Consider the following 20,638-nt stretch of genomic DNA (forward strand, 5'->3'; position numbering starts at 1 on the left):
CAATGAGATGCTATTGGGGGACACTGGGATGGTACTGGGGGGACACTGGGCTGCTATTGGGGGATACTGGGATGCTATTGAGGGACACTGGGATGTTACTGGGGGCACTGGGGTGCTATTGGGGTCAATGGACAGCAGCACTGGGATGTTAATGCAGAGATACTGGGGTGGTACTGAAGGCACTGGGTGTCACTGGAGGGCAATGGGCAGCACTGGGATGTCACTAGGATGGTACTGGCCCGGGGCTGAGCTGGTGTGTACACTCTGATACCCGGCGGGCGGCGTTGCGGGCCCCATTGCAGCCCGGCCCCATTGCAGCCCGGCCCCATTGCAGCCCGGCCCCATTGCAGCCCGGCCCCATTGCCATGCGACGGCTGCCGACGCCCACGCATGCGCAAAGAGCAGCTTTTCGAGCTCAAACTACAAATCCCGGCGTGCTCAGCACCTCACTTCCGCTCCCGGCGTGCCTTGCGGTGGGGGCGGGGGGGGACGAGGCATCCCGGCGTGCATTGCGCGGGCGCGGGTCGCTCAGTGCGGCCAAGATGGCGGCGGAGCGCGGCGCCTCCCAGGCCCCGGCGGACGTGGAGAGCGATGAGTGCCTGGCGGAGTACCGGCACCTCTACAGCCCCGACATCCTGCAGTGAGTGCGAGGTGACGGCGGGGCCGGCCAGCCCGGTTCGGTTCGGTTCGGTTCTCACACTCCCTCGTTCCCCTTACAGAGGCCGTGTGGCCTTCATCACCGGCGGCGGCTCCGGGATCGGTTTCCGTATCGCGGAGGTGTTTATGAGGTACGGGACCGATGGGCGATGCGGGGCCCAGCGGGGCAGCGCGGGCCGCTCTCACCGCCCCTCCGTTACAGGCACGGCTGTCGGACCGTCATCGCAGGACGCAACCAGCAGCGGGTGGCAGAGGTGAGAACGGAGCCTTATGGGGCTGGGGGGGCTGTGATGGAGCCCCCTGTCCATGTAGGAGTGGGACCGAGTGGCCTTCAGAGGGTCCTTCCAGCTCCAACCCGTCTGCTGTTCTATGGGTAATTCTTCACTAGGAGAGTGGTTAGAGCCTGGAACAGGCTGCACAGGGAGGTTGTGGATGCCCCGTCCTTGGAGGTGTTCAAGGCCAGGTTGGACGGGGCCATGGGCAACCTGGTCTATGGGGTCTCTATGGGGATCTATGGGGTCTATAGGGTCTCTGTGGGGATCTATGGGGTCTCTATGGGGTCTCCTGAGCAACCTGATCTAGTAAATGTGAATGTTTGCTGGCCCTGCCAGGCAGTGGGGTTGGAACTACATGATCCTTGAGGTCCCTTCCAACCCGGGTCATTCTGTGATTCCCCTTTCCCAAAGGTTATACATACAGTGGTTTGGATGCTCTGAGCCCTGCTATAGCTTTGAGGCTGCGCTCGTGTGTCAGAAAACAAGCAGCAAAACTCAGCAGCTTTTTAGCCCTGGGGGATTGGAGCTTTCTGAGTGCTCAGGGGCTGCTTCCCAAGGCCTTGACCTGCATCGTGGGCAGCTCAGAGCTCAGAGAACAGCCTGAGGAGCCCATACAGATCATCACCAGCTGCTGTGTGTGGCTGTGGCTCAGTCTGTGTGCTGTGGAGACGCTTTGGAGATGGCTTCATGCTGAGCTGCCTTGCAGGCAGAGTCCTGATAACTGCTGGTTAGTGACTGTCCTTTGACCCACTCACATTTTAGATCTAAAGGTTACTTATTTCTAAGGCCTCGCTGACGTCCAACCTTTGTACTTGCCCTGCAGAGCTGTTGCTTGGGGTGTGCTGTGTCTATGGAGGCCATTGGACTTAGCGATCTGTCCCCCACATGGGACACAATGTGCAGGAGCTCCCCCAGGTGCCCTGGCTGTGTTTAGGCAGTTCTCTCCCCTGCCTAAGGGCTGTATTGGCATTTTTGGTTTAGAAACATAATGGCTGTGCTGTGATGAAATGCAGCTGCTTTTAGGACAACACACGACTCGTGTTCATGTGGGTAATGCCTGTGTTTGCTGTGTGCTGACAGGGATGCAGCTTCTGCCTGGCTTGCTTGCCTGCATGAGATCTGTGTCTGGTCCCTGCTGGAGAATGGAAACCCAGAAAGAATCTCGCTTTTCTCTTTTTCCAGGCCTCAAAAAAGCTGGTGGCAGCCACAGGGCAGCAGTGCCTGCCTCTTTCTGTTGATGTCAGGCAGCCACAAACCATCGTGGCAGCTGTAGATGAGACGCTGAAACAGTTCAAACAGATTGACATCCTGGTTAATGGTGAGCCACTGGAGTGGGCAGTGGGAGGGCTGGCACAGGCTGTGTGTTAGGCAGGGTGTGCTCCAGCACAGGGGCTGTGTTTGCTCTGTCTGGGTTATGCTGCTTTACTCTGGGGAGCATCTGATGGTGTGAGCCCCTTGGGAGCAGTGCAGAGGGAATGGGTTCAGAGGAACCAGAGACTGGCCTGTATTGATCTCGCTGTGAATCATCTCTGCATACCTAGATCTACAAGCCATTATTGGAACCGTTTCCATTTCATCACCAGCTTTACCCAAGCAGTATTGCTCACTGTCTCCCTCACGTAAGCCTCCTTATTAATGTGACCCCAACTGTTTGTCTTCAGGTGCTGCAGGAAACTTCCTGTGCCCAGCCAGTGCTCTGTCCTTCAATGCCTTCAAAACAGTGATGGATATTGACACTCTTGGCACCTTCAACACCTCCAAAGTCCTCTTTGAGAAATATTTCCGTGTAAGTGTCTCCTGGTAAGGAGGAGGGTAGTGTTGTGCAAAGCACGCTTTGGTGAGTCATAGAGGGTGGGAGGGAGCAGACACTGCTCTGTCAACTTGTGCCAGCTGCCCTTCTCATTGAATCCAGTCCATCCCCATCTGGGGACTTCAGACCCCTCACCATAAGTGAAGCCCACCATACTCCTATGTGGCCCTCATGCCACTCCCTCCTAATTCTGCATCTCCTTCCTCTCCCCAGGACCACGGTGGGGTCATCGTTAACATCACAGCAACTCTGAGCTACCGAGGGCAGGCCCTTCAGGTGCACGCTGGTTCTGCTAAGGCTGCTATAGGTACCTAAGTGCTCCTTGCTTGGTTTCTGCAAGCTGTATGGGCCCAGTAAGGAGGCTACAGGGTATTGGGGTGGGAAGATGTCCATGATGGGAGAGGTGAATATGAATCAGTGTGGTTACTGTGCAGTGTTGCACATGCCTGTGCTTGATGTGGGGCTCTTCTCCTTTCCAGGGCCCTTTGCTCTTGGCCAAAACCTCCCTTGGCTTTTTCCCCCCCTCCCACAGCAGTTGCTGGGATGGCTTTGCTCTCCTTTTTTCATCCCTCTTGTAATTTGTTTTCTTTTTCAGATGCCATGACCCGTCACCTTGCTGTGGAGTGGGGTCCCAACAACATCCGAGTGAACAGCTTGGCACCAGGCCCCATCACAGGCACCGAGGGCTTCCGGAGGCTGGGTACGGCCTTGGGGCTCCTGGCTGTGCCTCAGCAATGCTTTGCTGGCATCTCTCTGGGATGCTATGGACCACCTGTGCCACACAGCTCATATGATGTGCTGCAGGTAGCTGCTGTGCCTGGGGGCTGAGCTCTTGAAGTCCATCCATGAGTGTGTTCAGCCCTGGAGGCTGGGAAGGCTCAGAGAGCTCATGCCTTGAGCTCATTGTTACAGCATCCAGTTACAAGTTTGACAGCTGTGCTTGGGATCCCTTTACTGAACTCTCTTTGTCCCTGGGCCATCCCTAGGGCTGTGCCAGCATCTCATTGAACTTCCCTGGGGCTCTCAGCAACTGACACCACACAAGCAGCGCTGCTGGCAGGCAGTGTCTGGCAGGCAGTGGTGATGGGCAGGAGGTCTCGTGGTCATGGCTGGTTCTTTCTCCCATCGTTTAGGTGGAAAATTTGCCCAGGACTCCAACCAGTTTGACACGATCCCCCTCCAGCGTGCGGGGAACAAGACGGAGATCGCCCACAGTGCGCTGTACCTGGCGAGCCCCCTCTCCTCCTACGTGACTGGCACCACATTGGTCGTGGATGGTGGGAGCTGGCTGACCTCTGCCAACAGCTTCTCCGCCTTGCTGGGTATTGCTTCATCCTCTGCTAAACTTTAGGTGACGTGCCTTTCCCCCTCTGTGGGATTAGAGCAGGGCTTGTGTCAGAAACCCTGTTGCCCCGTGGTGTAGAGGCATGGACCCAGTACCAGTGGGTATTGCATTGCCTTTTTTGCAGTGCCTTGGTCTTGTGCCAGGCTCTGCCTCTCCTGAGGCTCGGGCCATTGTGCCATGTGTGCCACAGCTTGGGCTGGTGCTGGGCTGTCCTGAGTGGGTCTCAGCTCTCCCCTGCAACCAGTTCCTGCTTAAGCAAGTGAGGGACGGTGTGTGGGATGAGCTGTGGGGTGGGCAGATCTCTTGTTCCTGCTGGAGTGTATTGTCTGGGCACCTCTAAATATCCCCTGGGTCAAGGCAATGCCCGCTTCTGTGCCCCATCAGCAGGATTGCTTACAGAGTCCTGACAGCCTCTACCTCCCTTTTTTTCCTGGTGAGAATTCATAGAATCATAGTATGGCCTGGGTTCAAAAGGGCCACGATGATTATCTAGTCTCAACCCCCCTCTGTGTTCAGGGTCACCAACCACCAGCCCAGGCTGCCCAGAAATTACTGCAGCATGTTTTGTGTTGGGGTTGCATTGCAGTCAGGACTTACTTCACCTGCATGTGCCCATGGTGCTCATTGTCATGTTTGGTGCTTTCTGAGGGAGGAGTCTCCTTTCAGCCCTCTCCCCCTGTATTGTCCTTGGGCAGGGCTATGTGTGCTGACCTCCCTGCTGTCTTGCAGATGTCTGGGCTGCAGGAGCAAACAAGAATCAATGATGGACAGCCTGGGATTGACTGACGGACAGAAATGTGACTGAATGCTGCTTCCTTGGGACGTCTCGGGATGGAATCACCAGAGCAGGAGCTGAGAGCAGCGATGTGGTGATGCTGCTGATCCCACTCTTCCCTGGGGGAGGGTGCACCAAGGATGCTGCAGGGGAGCAAGCATACCCCAACCTCACAGTGTTACAGCCTTCTGAGCTGCTGTGCCAGAGGTGATGAGGGTAGTGGAGGGCAATGGGCTGTGGTGCTCACCGTCTGGTCTGGTTTTGCTATTTTGGAGTCCCAGTCCTGGATATCTGTCTGCTTCCTGCTCTCTTCCCTTTCTTTGCCTGGGAGCAGCACGGGACTCCTGCAGCAGCTCCTTTTAGGGATGGCAGATAGTTCAGCCCAATCTGGGTTGGGAAAAGCTGTGCATTTCCCCACTGTCGTTACTTGCTGCCAGATCTGCAGCTTGTCCTGCTGGCAGAACAAGATCAGATGAGCTGCAGCGCTCAGGGCAGCCTTTGCTTGGGAGCTCTTGGAGACAAACTAAGACCGAGGTGGCTCTGGCAGGTGGATGGGCAGCTTCGCTTCCTCTGGGGGCTCCTGGCTGGAGCAGCAGCACCCTGAGGTTGGTGCAGAGGAACCTGGGGTGTCCTTGTCCTTTCCATTGGAGCAGGGGTGGTGGGAGATGAGAGCTGAGCAGGGATGGTCCCATCCCACCAGCTGAGCCTGAGCTGTCTGTCTGCCATCCCCCCCCTGTCTGTCTGCCATCCCCCCACTGTCTGTCAGCCCTAATGGCACAGACCCCAATCTGATGCCGTCCCCTTTCTTTATCCAGACCCCACAGCAGAAGCTGAATCAGGCCAGCAGAAATCCAGCCCTTTCTGAGCAATGAGGAGCCGCACTGTGTGTGTGCTCCAGGGGCCCTGCAGTGCCCCCCCACTGCTGCCAGCAGCTTTTTAGCTTTCCCTCATTTCTTTCAATCTTAATTTTAACGATTGCTGAAGTTCCCTTTTCTTTTCCTTCTTGATTGTAGACTCGACAGGTTTTGCTCCTTCCTCTAGGCCACAAATAAAGAACTTCCAGCCTGAGCTGAGCCACTTCTCCTCTATTCACCTGCCTGGGGGTGGATCCTACATCCACTGTGACCATTCCAGCCCCCAAAGCTGTCGGTGTGTGCCTCGTCCTCGGGCACAGGGTGATACGGAGCCGGTTGGGTCGGGTCCTTTGTGCCCTTTGTGCTGTGCCGAGGGGCTGCAGGTCCTGGCAGCTGAGCGGTGTCTCGGCCGGGTTCTGCTCCCCACGTGCTCTGTGGGTGCGCGGCCCCTTTAAGACCGTCCCCGAGTGGGCGGGGCTTCCGTTCCGCGCCGCGGTGGGCGAGTGACGTCACCGCGCGGCTACTGCGGCGGCCGCGGGTAAATCCGGTGTTTCACCGGCGGCTGCTCCGGGCGCAGCGGGGCGGGCGGGCGGCGTTGGGGGTCGTGTCGGTTCGGTGCCGTTCGGTGCCGCCGCCCCCTCCGTTCCCGCGGTGCCGCCCCGCAGCATCGGGCGGAGCGGATCCTCGGGTCCGTCCCCTCCCGGTGCCGCCGAAGCGGGCGGGGCCGGCGCCGCCTCGCACAAAGCCGGGAGCGGGCGGAGCCGCGGGGACCCGACACCGACGGCGGCACCGACGGCGGCTCCGGCCGCGATGTGAGCGGGGCGATGCGCGCGGGGCATGGCCGGCACGGCGGGACGCGGCGGGACGCGGCGGGGCGGGCGGCGGAGCGCTGCCCGTGAGCATGGAGCCGCCACAACGGGCCCCGCCCGCAGCGCCGCTCCATCACGGGCCGCGGTGGGAACAAGCGGGGCCGGAGCTGGGACCGGAGCTGGACGCGGAGTCGGAAGCGGAGCCGGCGCTATGGGCAGCTGAACCGGCGGCGGGGACTCCGCCATGGGCCCCCCCGGGGCGCGGGGGCTGCGCGGAGGACGAGCCTCGTCTGCGCCCCGTTTTCGACGCCCTCGACCGCGACGGCGACGGCTTCGTGCGGGTGGAGGAGTTCGTGCAGTTCGCTACAGCCTACGGGGCCGAGCAGGTGAGGACGGAGCCCGTCCCGTGCCGTGTGCCCGCCGCTCCCCGCCCTCGCTCCTCCGGTACCGCTCGGTGCTGCGCTGCCATCGGGGCGGCGGGGCCGGGCCCGGAGGTTTGATAACAGCCGCACCTCAATGGAGCCGCGATACGAGCTGTGATACGAGCTGAGGCTCCGTGCCATCCCGGGCCCGTGCAGCCCGGCCGGCCTCGCTGCGGCCTCACGTGTCTCCCGTTTTCCTCCTCCCGGCACATGAGATGCGCTGTAACATGAAGCTGTGACCCAAAATGGAGACGGCTGCGGGTGCTGCACGGGTGGGTTCGTGTGCCGGGGACGGGCCGGTTCGAGGCGTGAATCGTTGCTGGGAGCTCAGCTCCGTGCCCGGCTCTGCTCGGTGCTCGGTGCTCGTATCCCGGGCTGTACCAGCGGCATGACAAAGCAAATTACCATGTGTGAAGGAGGGCTGGGAGCAGCAGCAGCAGCAGGAGGAGGAGGGTTTTTGTCCACGTCCTCACGGCAAAAACGCCTCTTAAGAAGGAAGCAGAGCTGTTTCTTCCATACAGCATCTCTGTGATGTCCGACCAGCAGTGGGGCAGCCGGCCGTGCTGTGCCATGGGGTGATGTCGCGGTGATGGGGGAAGCCATGAGCACCGCGCTGCCAGCCGGGAGATGCTGTGCCCATAGCGCTGCCCTGGGCATCCCTATGGATGCTGCTGTCTGTGCTCTTCTTTATGGCACATTGCAGGAGGGTCCGGCTCAGGGTGCAGAGCTCTGATGGCTCCTGGGGATACAGAGATTGTGTCAGTGCAGAAATGAATCTGCCTGGAGGGGTATGTGGGTCTGTGTGCAGCAGGTTCTGGGCTGCTGGGAGCTGCCTGCTCAGCTGGGCTGTATTAATGTGTTGGCTGCTGGTTTGTGCCCCCTTACTGTCATTGTGAACACATGGGGCTGCTGAGCTCAGTGCTGCTTGTTTGGCTGCAGCAGTTCTTAGCTAAACACCAAAGGGGAGAACCCAGCTGCCGTTTGTGCCATAAAAGCTGACGTTCTCATCAATTTTGAAGGATGTTTTTCCTCTGTGTGGTGAGCACTGGGAGGTTCAGCTGTTGTTAAAGGCCTGTTGTTCTCTGGAGCTGTGGGCTGGCAGCCTCAGGTGGGGCCGTGCCTGCCAAGGAGGGTTCTGTTGCCTCATGGTGTTGTGCAATAACCCAGCCCAGCTCACCCCAATTGAGGCTGGGCTCTACCTGTCCCACTGCAGCAGCTCTGTGTTTCCTTACCAGCTTTGCTGTGCTGTGTAGGGGAGGAGGAGGAGTGGGCTGTGTTTAGCACCAGCAGAATCCCTCCTGCTGACATCCCTATCTTTTCTCTTTGGTTTTGATGTAGAAGATGCTTGGAGGTGGACCAACCTGCTGCACCACAGGGTCCCTCTGCTCAGCAGAGTCAGCAGCTCAGCTCAGTTCACCTATTTTAGCTCTCCCCTCTGCTTTCTGTGCTCTGGCAGATCTTTGGCCTTTATTCCCAGCCCTATACCCATGGGCTGCTTATTTCCTTACAGCCCTCCTTGACAATCAGCCTTCCTCTCTCTCTCTCCCACCCCTGGGCCAATATCTCCCTCTTTAGCTTCCCCCCCACCCCACTGCTGATAAGCCTGGCCCTGAGCTTCCCCTCTGCTCCCTCCATCATCCCCCATCAGATCTCATCTTTTGCAGCTCTTACACGAAGGAACCTCAGTCTCCCCTCCCCATCCCCCCCGTTGATCTTTTGCCTATAATAGGATTCCTGTGAGCATCTTTAGTGGATCTGCAGGCTGCACAAGTGCGAGTGAAGCTTAAATCGCTTCCAGCTGTGCGGCTGCACCTTTAATTGCTCTAATTGCTGCTGGGAGCAGAGCTGCAATGTGATGCTGTGGGCTCAGATGGATGGATGGATGGACTCTGGCTGTGAGCTTTGGGTAAGAAGTGAATCTGAAGCCGTTTCCTTGTGCTGGGAGAAGCTTCCAAGGCCCCCAGTGTTTCTTGCTTGGGCACAGTGGATCCTGGTTAGGCACAAAGTCTTTTCATTTCTAAGCCTCCCGAGTTCTCCAATGAAGGGATTATTTCTACAGTGGGGAGGGCAGATGCCTTTTTGCTTCTCCTATTAACTTTTGGCTCCGAGCTCTTTGAAAGGGCCCTTTTTTTTGTGTGGCTGGGAATGGCTTATGAGCGTATCACACTGCGGGCAGATCTCTGTGATAACATCAGTGGCTGTAATCAGACCGAGGGATCACCCATCAGAACTCAAAGGCTGCGTTGGGATGACTGTATCCCATCCACCAGCTCCTTTGAGAAGCCTCCATCCTTCCTTTTGGTGTTCTGGGAGCTCAGATGCAGCCCAAAACCTGGGCAGGGAGCAGGGCCAGGTCCTGGCAGGGGGCTGAGGGTGGTTGGGGGGGTCCTTATGTTTGCTACCTGATGGGAGCTTTGGACCCACAGCACTGGCTGGGTGGGCAGACAGGAGCCCCCTGTGCAGGGCTGTGCTGTGAGCAGAGGCTGAATCCTGGCAGCATTGCTGTGGATGGGCTGTTCCCAGGGCTGTAAGCAGCAGAATGGATCTGGGACCACTGACCCATTAGGTTGGGGCTGCAGCAGCACACGGCAGTTCTGTACTTGGAGCCATCCTGACACTTCTTCAGCTATAAACACTTCCAGAGCGTTTCAGAGCTCTGCTATCATTATGTAACCCAATACAGCCGGTAATTGAGAGCCATTACACCAATTGCCTGCGTAATTTCTCTCAATTTTACCCCCGTTTTGACTCCCCTTTGCTGCCTGTGCTCAGCCAGGATTGGCTTTGAACCTGGCACTGGGACAGGCAGTGATGCTCTGCACCCCATTGTGCTGCACCCACCCAGGCTCCCTATTGAGAAGCACCGGACCGGTTCCTCCACGTGAGTGTGAGCAATTCAGAGCTGGGTGAAGCCGTATCACATTCCAGTGCGTGGCACTTCCCTTTGCTTTTGCTCCCTGCAGCACAGCTGGGGGGCCATGAGCGTTCCAGCAGCTCGGGGCCATGAGTGGGATGGGGCTGTGCTTTGCTCTGTGTCACTGCTGTACTCGGGTTGTTCGCCTCCTGCTGACACAGATAGCAGATTTGCCCTTGGAGAACTGTGTATTCTTCCAGCAGCTCCTGCAAACCCAAAGCGTTTCCCTGTCTGACCATAGCGGTGTTCTCAGTGCAGCTCTCCTTGCTGTGCTCCTCCTGCTCAGTCCCATCCCGGCTCCATTCAGGAAGGAGCAAAACCCAACGCCAGGAGCTGGGGAAATCCGCTCCCTGGAGCCCAGCAGGAAACTCAGGCTGAGCAGGAGAAGCTCAAAGCACCACTTACAGGACAGAAGCTTTCAAGGGCAGGAAGCAGCAATGAGCATCCCCTGGCAGCTCTGCTGTGCTGTGGGATTGGGGCTGCTTGGAGTGGCTGAGGTGGATTGGCATCATGCAGCTTCTCATAGGGGTGTTGTAGGGTTGATGCTTGCAACCTGCAGCCCTTGGTCCCTCTGTGTGTGACCCCCCAGCCCACATGGGGCTTGTTGCTGTTGTGCTGCAGGAGTGGGAGCCTTGCACAGCACCTCTGGCTGCATCCATGCATGGGGAGGGGTGAGAACAGGTTTCCCCCATCATTAGAAGGACAAAAGCTGGGAAACAAAATCTTCCCCATCCTGGAGCAGAACTATTTCAAGTCTGGTTAAACAAATGAATGTGTTTATTACGGAGTGTTTGGCAGGGATGGGAAATCTGGAGCACTTGAGGCAAAAGCAATTAAGTTTGGCTACAAGCATTTTAATGCAACTTCTGGTTCCTGTTGGTGTTTCCGAGCTGCCCTCGAAGCTGTTCCTTTAAATGTTGCTGCTGAAGCGTAAAAGCGATTGATGCACGGCTGAGTCATACCTGGGCTCTGAGAATGAGTTTATAAGCACGACAGAGCTGGGTTGGAGGAGGAGCAGGGAACCCATGGAGCTGCACAGCCCAAAAGCCCCCATAACCCCCAACTGTTCTGGAGGGGAAGATATGGTCAGGTTGGGTATCAGGGTGAAGTTACTCTCTGTGATGCAGTGGCACAGGGAGTGATGGGGTCATTGGCCATGGAGGTGTTCAGAGCTGTGGGCAGTGGGCACAGTGGGGTGGGTTGGGGTTGGACCTGCAGATCTGAGTGGTTCTGTAGACCCAGGGGGCTTCTACCAGCATCAGCTGGACATGGGAAACCATGGGCTCTGCACTGAGCTCTGCCTGGATGTGCTGCTTTGTCCTGCCCCATAAGGATGGCAGGCGGGGTCTGGGTCCTCAGTGTCCTCACTGGTGGTAGGTAGGACTTGGAGCAGGGCCTGGCCAGGCACAACCTGCTGCCGTCCTCCCAGGGCTCCATGGAGGGCAGTGCCCACAGCAGCCCTGGCCCAGTGCCTCAGCTCCTAGAATAAATAATGCAGCTCTTGTGCTGCTTCCTCACAATTGCCCATTGCCTGTCCCTGTAATGAGATCTGCCCCCTTGGGGGTGGTTTAGAGGTTAGTTAATTAGGTGTAATTGCAGCAGAAGAGAAGCCTGTTCTGGGGTTCTGCCTGCTTGCTGTAGTGCCAGATCCTTTAACGAATGGTAGAGTGAATTCCTATGAACATTGATGGGGCAAATGGAACCCCAGGCTGCCAGCATGGCAATATATATGGCTGGTACCAGTGGGACTATAGAGGTGCAGTGCTGGGAAGGACATTTCTGCTCTGGGTTCTATGCAGCCCCATTCAGATGACAGCAGCACCCTGGGATGTGAATTGGATGGAGAGACACTGAGTTCTGCTCACTGTGTTTGCACACCCAGCACACAGGGATGGTTGTGGACTTAGCACGGACAAATGCAGCATTAAGATGGATCCATTCATTTCAGCTGATGGTGCTGCAGCTCGCTGTCTGTGCATTGGGGCAGTGCAGTCTGCAGGTTGTGCAGTGCCTGGGGGTCTGACTGTGGGATCACAGCACTGAATGTTTGCATGTTTGCAAAGGTAAGGCTTTGGGAGTGTTAAATGGAGCGTGGGGCCTTGCACCAAGCCTGGAGACAGCAATAGGGGAAGGTGGAAGCAGGGGCTGCGAGCAGCTCAGCAGCTGGAGTAGAGCAAGGTTTTGTCCAAGCTGAGTGTGCAGATGTGTGAGGAGTGATGGCTGCATGCACAGTGACTCGCAAAGCTGCTCAAACAGCTATAGGAAAATACTATAGGAAACCTTTCTGGGCTGTCCACAGCCACGTTCTCCTGTGTTTGGGGTAAAGCTCTGGGCTCAGGTCTGGCTGGGGGCAGCAGTGAGGAGCGATGTGTAACTGGAGCTGCTGGGCTGGGTGTTTTCTCTGCCCACCGCAGCCCCAGCAGGAATGCAGTCCTGGGGCTCTGTCCTGTTAGGAGTGAAACACTGATGTGTTCTGAACTGCTCCCAGGTTCCCAGCAATCCCTGATCAGCGCTGGATGCTGCCACTGGGTCAGAGCGTGGGGCTGAGTTGCTGGGCTGATTAACCTGATGGGCCCCACAAGGAGCATCAAGGGCAGCTCCTGGCTCCATGGCCCCAAATGTAAACCCTATATCTGAGATCCCTGGGGGAACATCTTCCTCTGGTGGTTGTGTGTAGGCTAAAGTCGAGTCCCAGCCAGCACTGTGCTACATTGGGATCCAGCCTGCTGGTTCAATTGATGTCTTATCTATTCGGCTCTATTGCTGCTGGTTGCTCAAGCAGTGGTTGTGTGGTTCTGCTGCATCCATCCATCCACCAGCAAGGCCCAGCGCTTCCTTTTCCTGCTCCTTGGGCTGCTGAGCTGGCAAGGAATCCCTTCCCTCGCTGGAAAACCCCTGGTCACGCAGCTGCCAAACCTCTGTGTCAATATGAGTTTGGAATTATCACCGCTGGCTTAGCTGAGGAACAAAGCCTGGTGCTTTTTGGAAGGCAGAATGCCCTTCCTATGGGCAGAGCTCTGTGGTACAGGGGTGGCAGTGTGATGAATCAGGAGGTTCTGGTGCCCACTGGCCTCCATCCTCCTGACCCCTCTATTCCCATCCCTATTGCAGGCTTCTCTCTGGGACCAGTTGGGTCAGCTCCCCAAAGCAGCAGCTGGGTGCTGCCCCATACGTGTCCCTTTGTCCCCTCCTCACTCGCTGCCCCGTCTTGTCCCCCCCCCTCCAGGCATCATCTCATTGTGCAGACGTTTCAGTTATGTGGCCTAAATCCGTGGCATGAAACAATCCATCATCACCAAGCTCTCCTAATTGGGCCCTCCTACTGGGCAACCCGATAATGAGTTTTCCCAGTTATAATAGGGCCTCTCCTAAAACGCAGAGAGAAATACAGCGCTCACCCATTCCAAATCAAAGCAGTGGTTCCAAATGCCAGCCAAGCACTGATGAACCCCATCCAGGTAACGCTGCTGTTGTGTTTGCAGGTGAAGGAACTGACCAAGTACCTCGATCCCAGCGGACTCGGAGTCATCAGCTTTGAAGATTTCCACCGTGGGATCAGAGCTATCAGAAATGGAGGTGAGCTGGGTGCTGTGTTCTGGGTGCCATTGGGGAGGGTCATTGTGCACCAAGGGCTGCTCCAGTGCTGCCCTCGATGTACTTGGCACAAGAGCTCCCAGAGTGATGCTTTAATACTGTGTTACCTGGCTGGATGGCTGAAGGAGGGAGGAAAATAAAACCCAGATGAGCAATAAAATAATCCCCCAAAACACAGAACATCTCAAAGGCAAACACTGGGAGGTCGTTTGGGGGCACGGCTGTTGGTAAGGGTATGGGAAACACTGGGAGGCTCCTGCTGAGCAGATGTAACTTTACATGTGCAAATAGGAAGTGCCACATTTGCACATTAATCCATTCTGCTTCCAGCAGGGCCTGGCTTAAATTTCACCTCATGCTTTGTATGTGTGTGTGTGTGTGCTGCTCATGGAGCTCCTGAGCACCAACACCATCCACAGCCATTGCTGCCCATGCAAACCAACTTGATTCAGGAGCAGAAACCCTCTGACAAGGTTCTGTTTGTTGCCCATATCTCCTTCCTACCCCACAGCCTGTCTGTGTGCAGCCCTGCCCTCAGCAATGGGCATTGCAGCTCCCAGTTTCCCTGATGCAGGAGGAAATGCAGCAATGCTATTAATTCATAATAAATTGCCACTGGAGTCGGGCGTGTTTGTGAAAGCTCTGGCTTGTGTTTCTCTTCAATAATTCATCACCATTGTATTGTGCTGTATTAATTGAATGGAAAAAGCAGATCTGGGTGAAGCTTTTAAGATCCTATTTATTAACCTGGTAAGAGATTGCTGTGTGTTTATCACGGTGGTTAAGCGTGGCAGGCCTCTCTTCTGTTGCAGGCACTGAACAGCTGTGAGAAGAGCAGAGTTAAATCTCACCAGCAGGGCTTGGAATGAACATGAGGGTTTCGTTGCTGCTTTTGAGATGCCCAGTATTGATCATCCCTTTGCAAAGACAGAAGCCCGCTGCTGGGGGTACCTTATAATGAGGCTTTGTTAACAAGCTGGGCCTTTTTCTAGCTCGAGAGAGTCCTGTTGTATTTCCTGGTAGCCTGAAGCTCTTTGGTCCTTTGCTGCGAGTGAGACCTGATGTAAGATTTGTGGTTCCTGGGGGTTGTCCAGGTGGTGCTGATTGCTGAGAGCTGTGGCTTAAGGAAGGGCACAGGGGGGTGGCAGTGTCCCAAAGCACACATGTCCCATGTGGTCCCTTCATGTCCCACCCCAGCATCTCAGGCAGCCTCACTAATGAACTGGGTGCTGATTTGGGAGCGAGGAGGTGGCGCTTTGCTCCCCACACATGGAGGGAGAAGGAAAGGAGGAACCCTTGGACCTCACAGTGCCTGCCATAGGGTTGGGAAGGGTTTCTTTCAGGGGATGTTCTGCTTTCCTTTCCCTTTCCCCACCTCCTGGAGGCTCTCCCTAGGGGGAGTAGCTGTGATTTCCCTCAGCTCCTATGGACTAACTTGGCAACCTGAAGGCATGCTTACAAAACTAGCAAAACCTGTATCGTCAGCTGCTTTCCTTACACCTGCCTCCATGTCCCGCTGGCCTCCCCACACAGGGAGGATGCTGAACCCTCACTATTCCCATACCAGCTGCTTGAGCTGCAGAACACAGCGCTGTGCCATCTGTGGTGGAGCAATGCTGTGGGTCTGAGCCTTGCTGCTGGCAGCTGCTGTCCAGCTGGTGATGCCAACCATGGGGATAAGGAGCAGAACAGCTCGGATTGAAACTCAGCACAGGATCGAGGTGTGGATGGCATGGGGCTGAAAAGCCAACCAACCCCCAGGGCTGGAGCTCTGGGCAGTGCATTGCTGCAGGCAGGGCTGGCTGCTGTGCTCAGTTCAGGTTAGTGCTGTGTGAGGCAGGGCAGGGTGTGTTCCTGGAGCCCTCAGCATCATCCGACCGCTCCGCACCCCGAACAAAAGGAGCTCTGTGCAGCCAGGGCGGCCCTGAGCCATCAGGGAGGGTCAGAGGATGGAAATAGTCAAATCTTGTTTTTTTTCTTTAAAAGAAAAAAAAAAAAACCCACAAAAAATATTGAGCTAAAAGCTCTTTGGATTTGGAAAGATGGAAAATCCAGCTGCGGAGCCAACACCCAAACCTGGAAGCTGTAACAGAGTTCCTGCCTGCGGGAAGCGCTGGCTGCAGTGAGTGGGGCACTGGCTGGGGGATGCTTGGGAGCTGTGGGGCTGGGAGCTGTGGGGCTGGGAGCTGTGGGGCTGGGAGCTGTGGGGCTGCCACGGCTCTGCCCCAGCTCTGCAACACACCACTGTAGGTATCTGCCCCATCTGACAAGGTGTGCCACCACCTGGTTCGTGTGTAGCACCTTTCTTTGTAGGATCTGCATTGCGGATGGCTTCTGCTCTGTGCTTTCCTTGCACAGGGATAATTCCAGAAGCCGAAGCGTGCATTCCCTTATATGCTCCCAATCCAGCAGTTATGTGAGGCTGCGTTTGTGCAGCAATAAATATGGCAGTGTTTGCAATGGGATGCTGCTAACGTCAGAGCCTGCTGCTGTCAGCAGGGCTGCCTGCGCCCCATTTGCCGTGGCAAGGAGTTTGCTTTTTAATAGGTGAGACCTCACCGAAGCCCAGCAGATGGAAGGAGAGCTCCTGTGTGCATTGAATGACTTGGAGAGCATCTGGCACTGCTGGGAACGCTTTGCACTTGGGCGATCAGCTGATCTCTTTATCCCTGCATTGCTGCAGTCAGTGCCTTCCCACTGGTCCCACCTTCCTCCCATCAGGGAGACAACTGGTGGCTGCTGAAGGGAGAGCAGATGCCTCTTTGTGTTGGGCCGTCACTCACAGCACCGGGGCTGCCATGAATGGGAAATCAAGGTTGATTCATGAAGCAAGAATGAGATGGGAATTGCTCTGATTGCATCTTGCTCTGCTCTGGCGTATTCTGGATGAGGAGTTTGTGACGGTAGCTGTTAATTCTGCCACCGAAAGGAGTGAAGACTTAAGTGCTGTATTGAGATGCATATTTAAGGGGTAGAGGGGGGAGCAAAATCTTCCTGCTCTTTGTAGTGCTGCTGGTTGCAGATCAGACTTCACATCCCCGCCGTGCAGAGGGATGCACTGAGCGGTTGCTTGTTAAGGGTGGAGCCCATGTGCTTGCAGTCTGTGACCCCTCCTGCTGGGAGCAAGAAGCTGAGCCTTTCTTGGAAGAGCTGAGCTTGGTTTTCTCTTGAAATAGCACTGCTTCAACTATTGGCTTGGATACCACTGAGCTCGTCCCTTTGAGCCAGCTTCTGCTCCCGGGAGCCCCAAGTGCTGCCGGACACGTGCAGCTGCTGGGCCAGCTTCAAAAGGGATGCTTCCTCAGATGCCTGTTGCCAAACCCTTTATCACCCCTTTAGAAACAAGGAGAAAGCTGCACCTGCTTGGACTGTGCTTAGAAATGGTAGCTCTGTGTGGCTCCTGCCTTGCAGGGTTGGGGTTCTGCAAGCTCCAAGTGCTTTGCAAGGGCTGACATGCTGCAGGGAGCACTGCTGGCTTGCATTTCCCTTCATTGACGTAAACAGCCGGGATTGTTCCTGTCCGTACCTTGGCAGCTCAGAGGAGGGTTGCATCAGAGCTGAAGCTGGCCTGCCCTGTGCCTTAGCAGGGATTTGGTCTTCCCCAAACCAGCCCAGCAAGCAGCGCGGTGCAGTGACCTACTTTTAGGAGGAGCACAGGAGCGTTGCAGTGTCCGGAGGCCTCGCAGCTCAGCCATGGGAATGGCAAGGAGTTACTCTGATGTGCTGCTGTAAAGCTGCTGCTAAGGCTGAGCAGCCCTCGGGCTCAGCAGAACGTGAGATTTGCCCAGGAATCTGTTGGCGTTTTCTGGATTCTTTCTTTGTGGATGTTTTCAGTGTCTGTGCCAGAGGAATTTTGCTGCAGCGGAGTGTAACAGGCAGCACACAAAACCTGAGGGATGCCCTGTTCATAGCAGTGTGGAGCTGCCCCTTGTTTATCACTGCAAGTGGCTGCTCCATGATCAGATCTTGTCCTCAGCCCTGGGGATCAGCTTGGGCTGCAGCCTCAGCCTAGGTTAAAAAAACAACCCATTGCTTCTCCACTTCTGCTGTTCTGGACTTAGTTTTGTTCTTGCAGTCAATAGAGGTCAGCAGGAATGATGTGACAGCACCCAGCAGGAGCGCTTCTGTTGGGCCAGGGGGGACCTGGAGAGCATTGCTGACCTGGAGAGCATTGCTGACCTGGAGAGCATTGCTGACCTGGAGAGCATTGCTGACCTGGAGAGCATTGCTGCTGCCACCTCTCAGCCCCTTGGATCCACTCCGAGCTGTAACTCTGCTGGGCTTAAGATGCTTTGAATGAAGCACCAAGGATGCCAATGGATTTTGGAGGCTGGTACTGCACGCTGCTCTGCCATGGCCAGCAGTGGGGTATGTGCTGCAATAGACACAGTGTCTCCTGGCAGCACAACCATGCTGGCCTCAGGTGTGAGATGGGATGAGTGCTCCCTTCAGACACAGCTCAACATCTCATCTGATGCATTTTCTTCCCTGGCTTCACCACAAATGCAGGTTGAGTTCTGGTCAGGACGCTTCATTCTTCTGTCCTCTGAGCTCAAACCCACCTGTTTTATAGATCACTATATTTAGTTTTTACTGCTGATTTTGTAACTTACCTAGATTCAGAGGCGCTGCACTTATCTTGGAGCACAGTCCTTCAGGTGTTTGTAGGCACGGTGCTGCAGGGTGAGATGGGGAACGTGGGGTTGGTTTGAGCTGGGTTGTTTGATTGCTGCAGATGGGGGCTCTGAGCTGGAGCTGGGTTGGAGGTCAGCAATGGAACAGTGCTGTGCCTTGGCACAGGGCTGGCAGTGAGGAGGCAGACAGCAGCTTGCTTTCTGCCTGGGAGAAGGCACATTTGGGCTCCTGGAGTGGTGTTTTTATTACTTTTATTTTGCACATAGGTCTAGGTATAGGCATGGTGCCTTCCCCACTGGCATTGCCACCATGGATGCAAAACCCCCTGAGCACTGTCGTGTTTCACACTTGCCTTGTTTCCAAGCAGCCCATGGAGGAAGCTCAGCCTGCAGTGGTTGCCTTCTCTATATCCAGCCATATCTTCACGCTGCCTTCCTGCTGTCTGTGCCGGCCAGCTTTATTACCGTGCTGAATAATTCAGGTCTGTTAGCTGCACGTAATCCATACTGTTGGGATCGCTCTGAGTTTGTGGCTCTGTGGCTTGCAGCAGGATGTGTTGGCAGATGACTTAAATACTTCTGAAAGGCTGTGTTTTTCTAGGTCATTCCTACACGGAGCCGATAAAACTGGCTCTGTTTCTGACCTGTGTGGCACTCCAGCTCTTCACTCAAGGTGCCTTTTCACCCAAACGCTGTCTTTTGAAAGCAGTTTTTGCAGTCTATTTCAGGAGCCCTCTGTGCCCCGCTCCTTCTTTGCCTGCAGCTCTACGCTGTGCTGAGGTTCCTGAAAAGCCCATCGCAGCTCCCAGCCCTTCTGAGGAGCACTGAGATGATGGATGTGTGGGGGAAAAGGGAGCACTGTGGCTGGACCTGCAGCAGTACGAGGCCAGGAGCTCCCATCTCCAGGCTGTGCTCAGTGCTGTCTGCCTGGGATGTGATCTTTGGTGGGGTTTGAATGGTCCCATGCTGGGCTGTGGGGAACATCAAGGGTATGAATAGGTGTCAGAGTGATGCTGCAGAGGCTTCATTGTTGATTAAATTGATTTTTTTTTCCCCCCAGTTTCACTTTAGCTTCACTGGGTGAGGGAAGGAGGATGCTGAAGGAAATCAGGGCTGAACACAGGAGGTGCACATCTGTTTGTGGTGGGGAAGGGATGTGGCATAGGCTTGGAGGAGAGCAGAGTGCTGCTGGGGTTTGTGCTCCCACCCATCCCTCACTGTGTGCTGCTGGTGTGGGGCTGCTGCTGCCATCCTGCACCCCTCACCTGGCAGAGCAGTGAGGGGCTCTTGGGTTCGGGGCTCCTTTGGATGGGAATTTGGAAGCTTAATGCAGCCTATTGAGCTGGGAGACTCGCAGGCGAGCTCTCCATGGCAACTCTACCCTATACACAAAGCACCATATGGCTTTTTAGGAGGGGGAGGGAAGGGGTTGAGCAGAAAATTCAACCTTTGTTGTTTGTTGTTTTGTTCCTTTTGGCTCTCCCAGTGGAGCAGGGGGAGACGGGAGCATCACGCGCTGTCCCCGGGGTGTGCCACCAGCAAGGGACATCTCCAAGGGTCCCCCTTGCTCTCAGCGATGGAGCTGGCCGTGCAGATGAGCCCTGCTGGTGCACGGAGCAGCCAGATGGAGCAGCCAGCCTTGGGCTCACCCGGTGCCAAAGGGCTCCTCAGTGCTGGTTTGGGCAGAGCTGTGCTGGAGGCAGCTGATGGCAGCGAGCTGTTTGCCCACGCTTTCTACCTCTGCTTCCAAAGGGAGCTGGCAGCTTTCTCCTGATTGCAGATCCTCCCTTTACAAGCCCCTCGGGAAGGAATGAGCTGAATAAATATCTTTATCTGCGTCTGTAGGAAATCAGGAGCTTTTCGTGCCTCTAGTTAGAGGGGGAGGAAAAGAAGCAATGGAGGGATGAGCGGAAAGGAGCTGCCTGTGTCTGGCTCTGTTGCTCCAGGGCATCCCTGGCTCCTGGGGGGGCTGCTGGCCTCAGTCATCAGGAGAGGTGGCTGTTTGTCCCTGCCGTGTGTTGCAGTGTGATGCGTTGTGGGCTCTCCTGGCAGTGGGCAGAAGGTTTCTTGGTAAGCCCAAGGTGTTTCTCTGGCTACACAGCCAGCAGGTGCCTGTCCCCATCCCTGGTGGGAGCTGCCACTGAGGTTGCTCTCATGTCTGCATAGTGAGCAGATGATTAATGAGAAGGCTCAAGTGTGCACTGCACAGTGCTCTGCCCAGGGAAAGGTAGGTGAGCGTATAAGAGAGAGAGAGCACTGAGCAACGTGCTCAGGGGCCCCAGCAGCAGGGACTGAAGTCAGAAACTGCAAACAAGAGCATCTTTCATCTGCTGGAGCCACAGCCCCGCAGCAGGGTGGTTTAGAGCAGTCACCATGTGCCCCTTTCTGGAAAAGCAAAATCTGCCTTGTGCCTGGCTTTGATTTGCAGCCAGATCCATGGGCTCAGGGCTCATGTCAGTCCCTGTACTGCCTTTCATGGCCCCAGGTGATGGGAGTGCATGGGGGCAGCAGGTGAGTGGGGGGCTCTGCTGCCCTGTGCCTGCAGCACT

General features: G+C 55.9%; 2 protein-coding genes across 8 annotated transcripts in view; both read left to right on the top strand.

Annotated features, from left to right (window-relative positions):
• Nucleotides 1-223: 223 nt before the first annotated feature.
• DECR2 (2,4-dienoyl-CoA reductase 2) lies at nucleotides 224-5,930 on the top strand. 5 transcript variants are annotated; one of them, XR_014933953.1, is made up of 9 exons: nucleotides 224-640; nucleotides 720-788; nucleotides 860-1,030; nucleotides 2,115-2,250; nucleotides 2,594-2,718; nucleotides 2,956-3,049; nucleotides 3,338-3,442; nucleotides 3,876-4,093; nucleotides 4,817-5,930. XR_014933953.1 is itself a non-coding variant. In XM_085514384.1 (9 exons), the coding sequence occupies exons 5-9, from the start codon at nucleotides 2,656-2,658 to the stop codon at nucleotides 4,849-4,851; spliced, it is 486 nt and encodes a 161-aa protein (XP_085370510.1). In that variant the 5' UTR covers nucleotides 531-640; nucleotides 720-788; nucleotides 860-1,030; nucleotides 2,115-2,250; nucleotides 2,594-2,655; the 3' UTR covers nucleotides 4,852-5,930. The 5 variants fall into 5 exon arrangements, 3 of the variants coding, with proteins under 3 accessions (XP_085370510.1, XP_085370509.1, XP_015732705.2); XR_014933954.1 differs by having other exon boundaries at nucleotides 3,876-4,064; XM_085514384.1 differs by having other exon boundaries at nucleotides 531-640; nucleotides 3,876-4,064.
• Nucleotides 5,931-6,212: 282 nt separating this feature from the next.
• Nucleotides 6,213-20,638, top strand: part of RAB11FIP3 (RAB11 family interacting protein 3) — a 40,407-nt gene continuing 25,981 nt past the window's right edge. The window contains exons 1-2 of one of the 3 annotated variants that reach the window (XM_015877191.3): nucleotides 6,213-6,911; nucleotides 13,344-13,437. In XM_015877191.3, the coding sequence (XP_015732677.2) occupies nucleotides 6,618-6,911; nucleotides 13,344-13,437 (388 nt within the window). In that variant the 5' untranslated portion in view covers nucleotides 6,213-6,617. Of the gene's footprint in view, nucleotides 6,912-13,343; nucleotides 13,438-15,172; nucleotides 15,276-20,638 lie in introns of those variants that run through there. The other 2 variants (XM_015877192.3, XM_085514370.1) reach the window with 2 other exon arrangements.

The sequence above is a fragment of the Coturnix japonica genome, chromosome 13, assembly GCF_054131305.1.
Source record: "Coturnix japonica strain WE chromosome 13, WE-NBRP24, whole genome shotgun sequence".
NCBI lineage: Eukaryota > Metazoa > Chordata > Aves > Galliformes > Phasianidae > Coturnix > Coturnix japonica.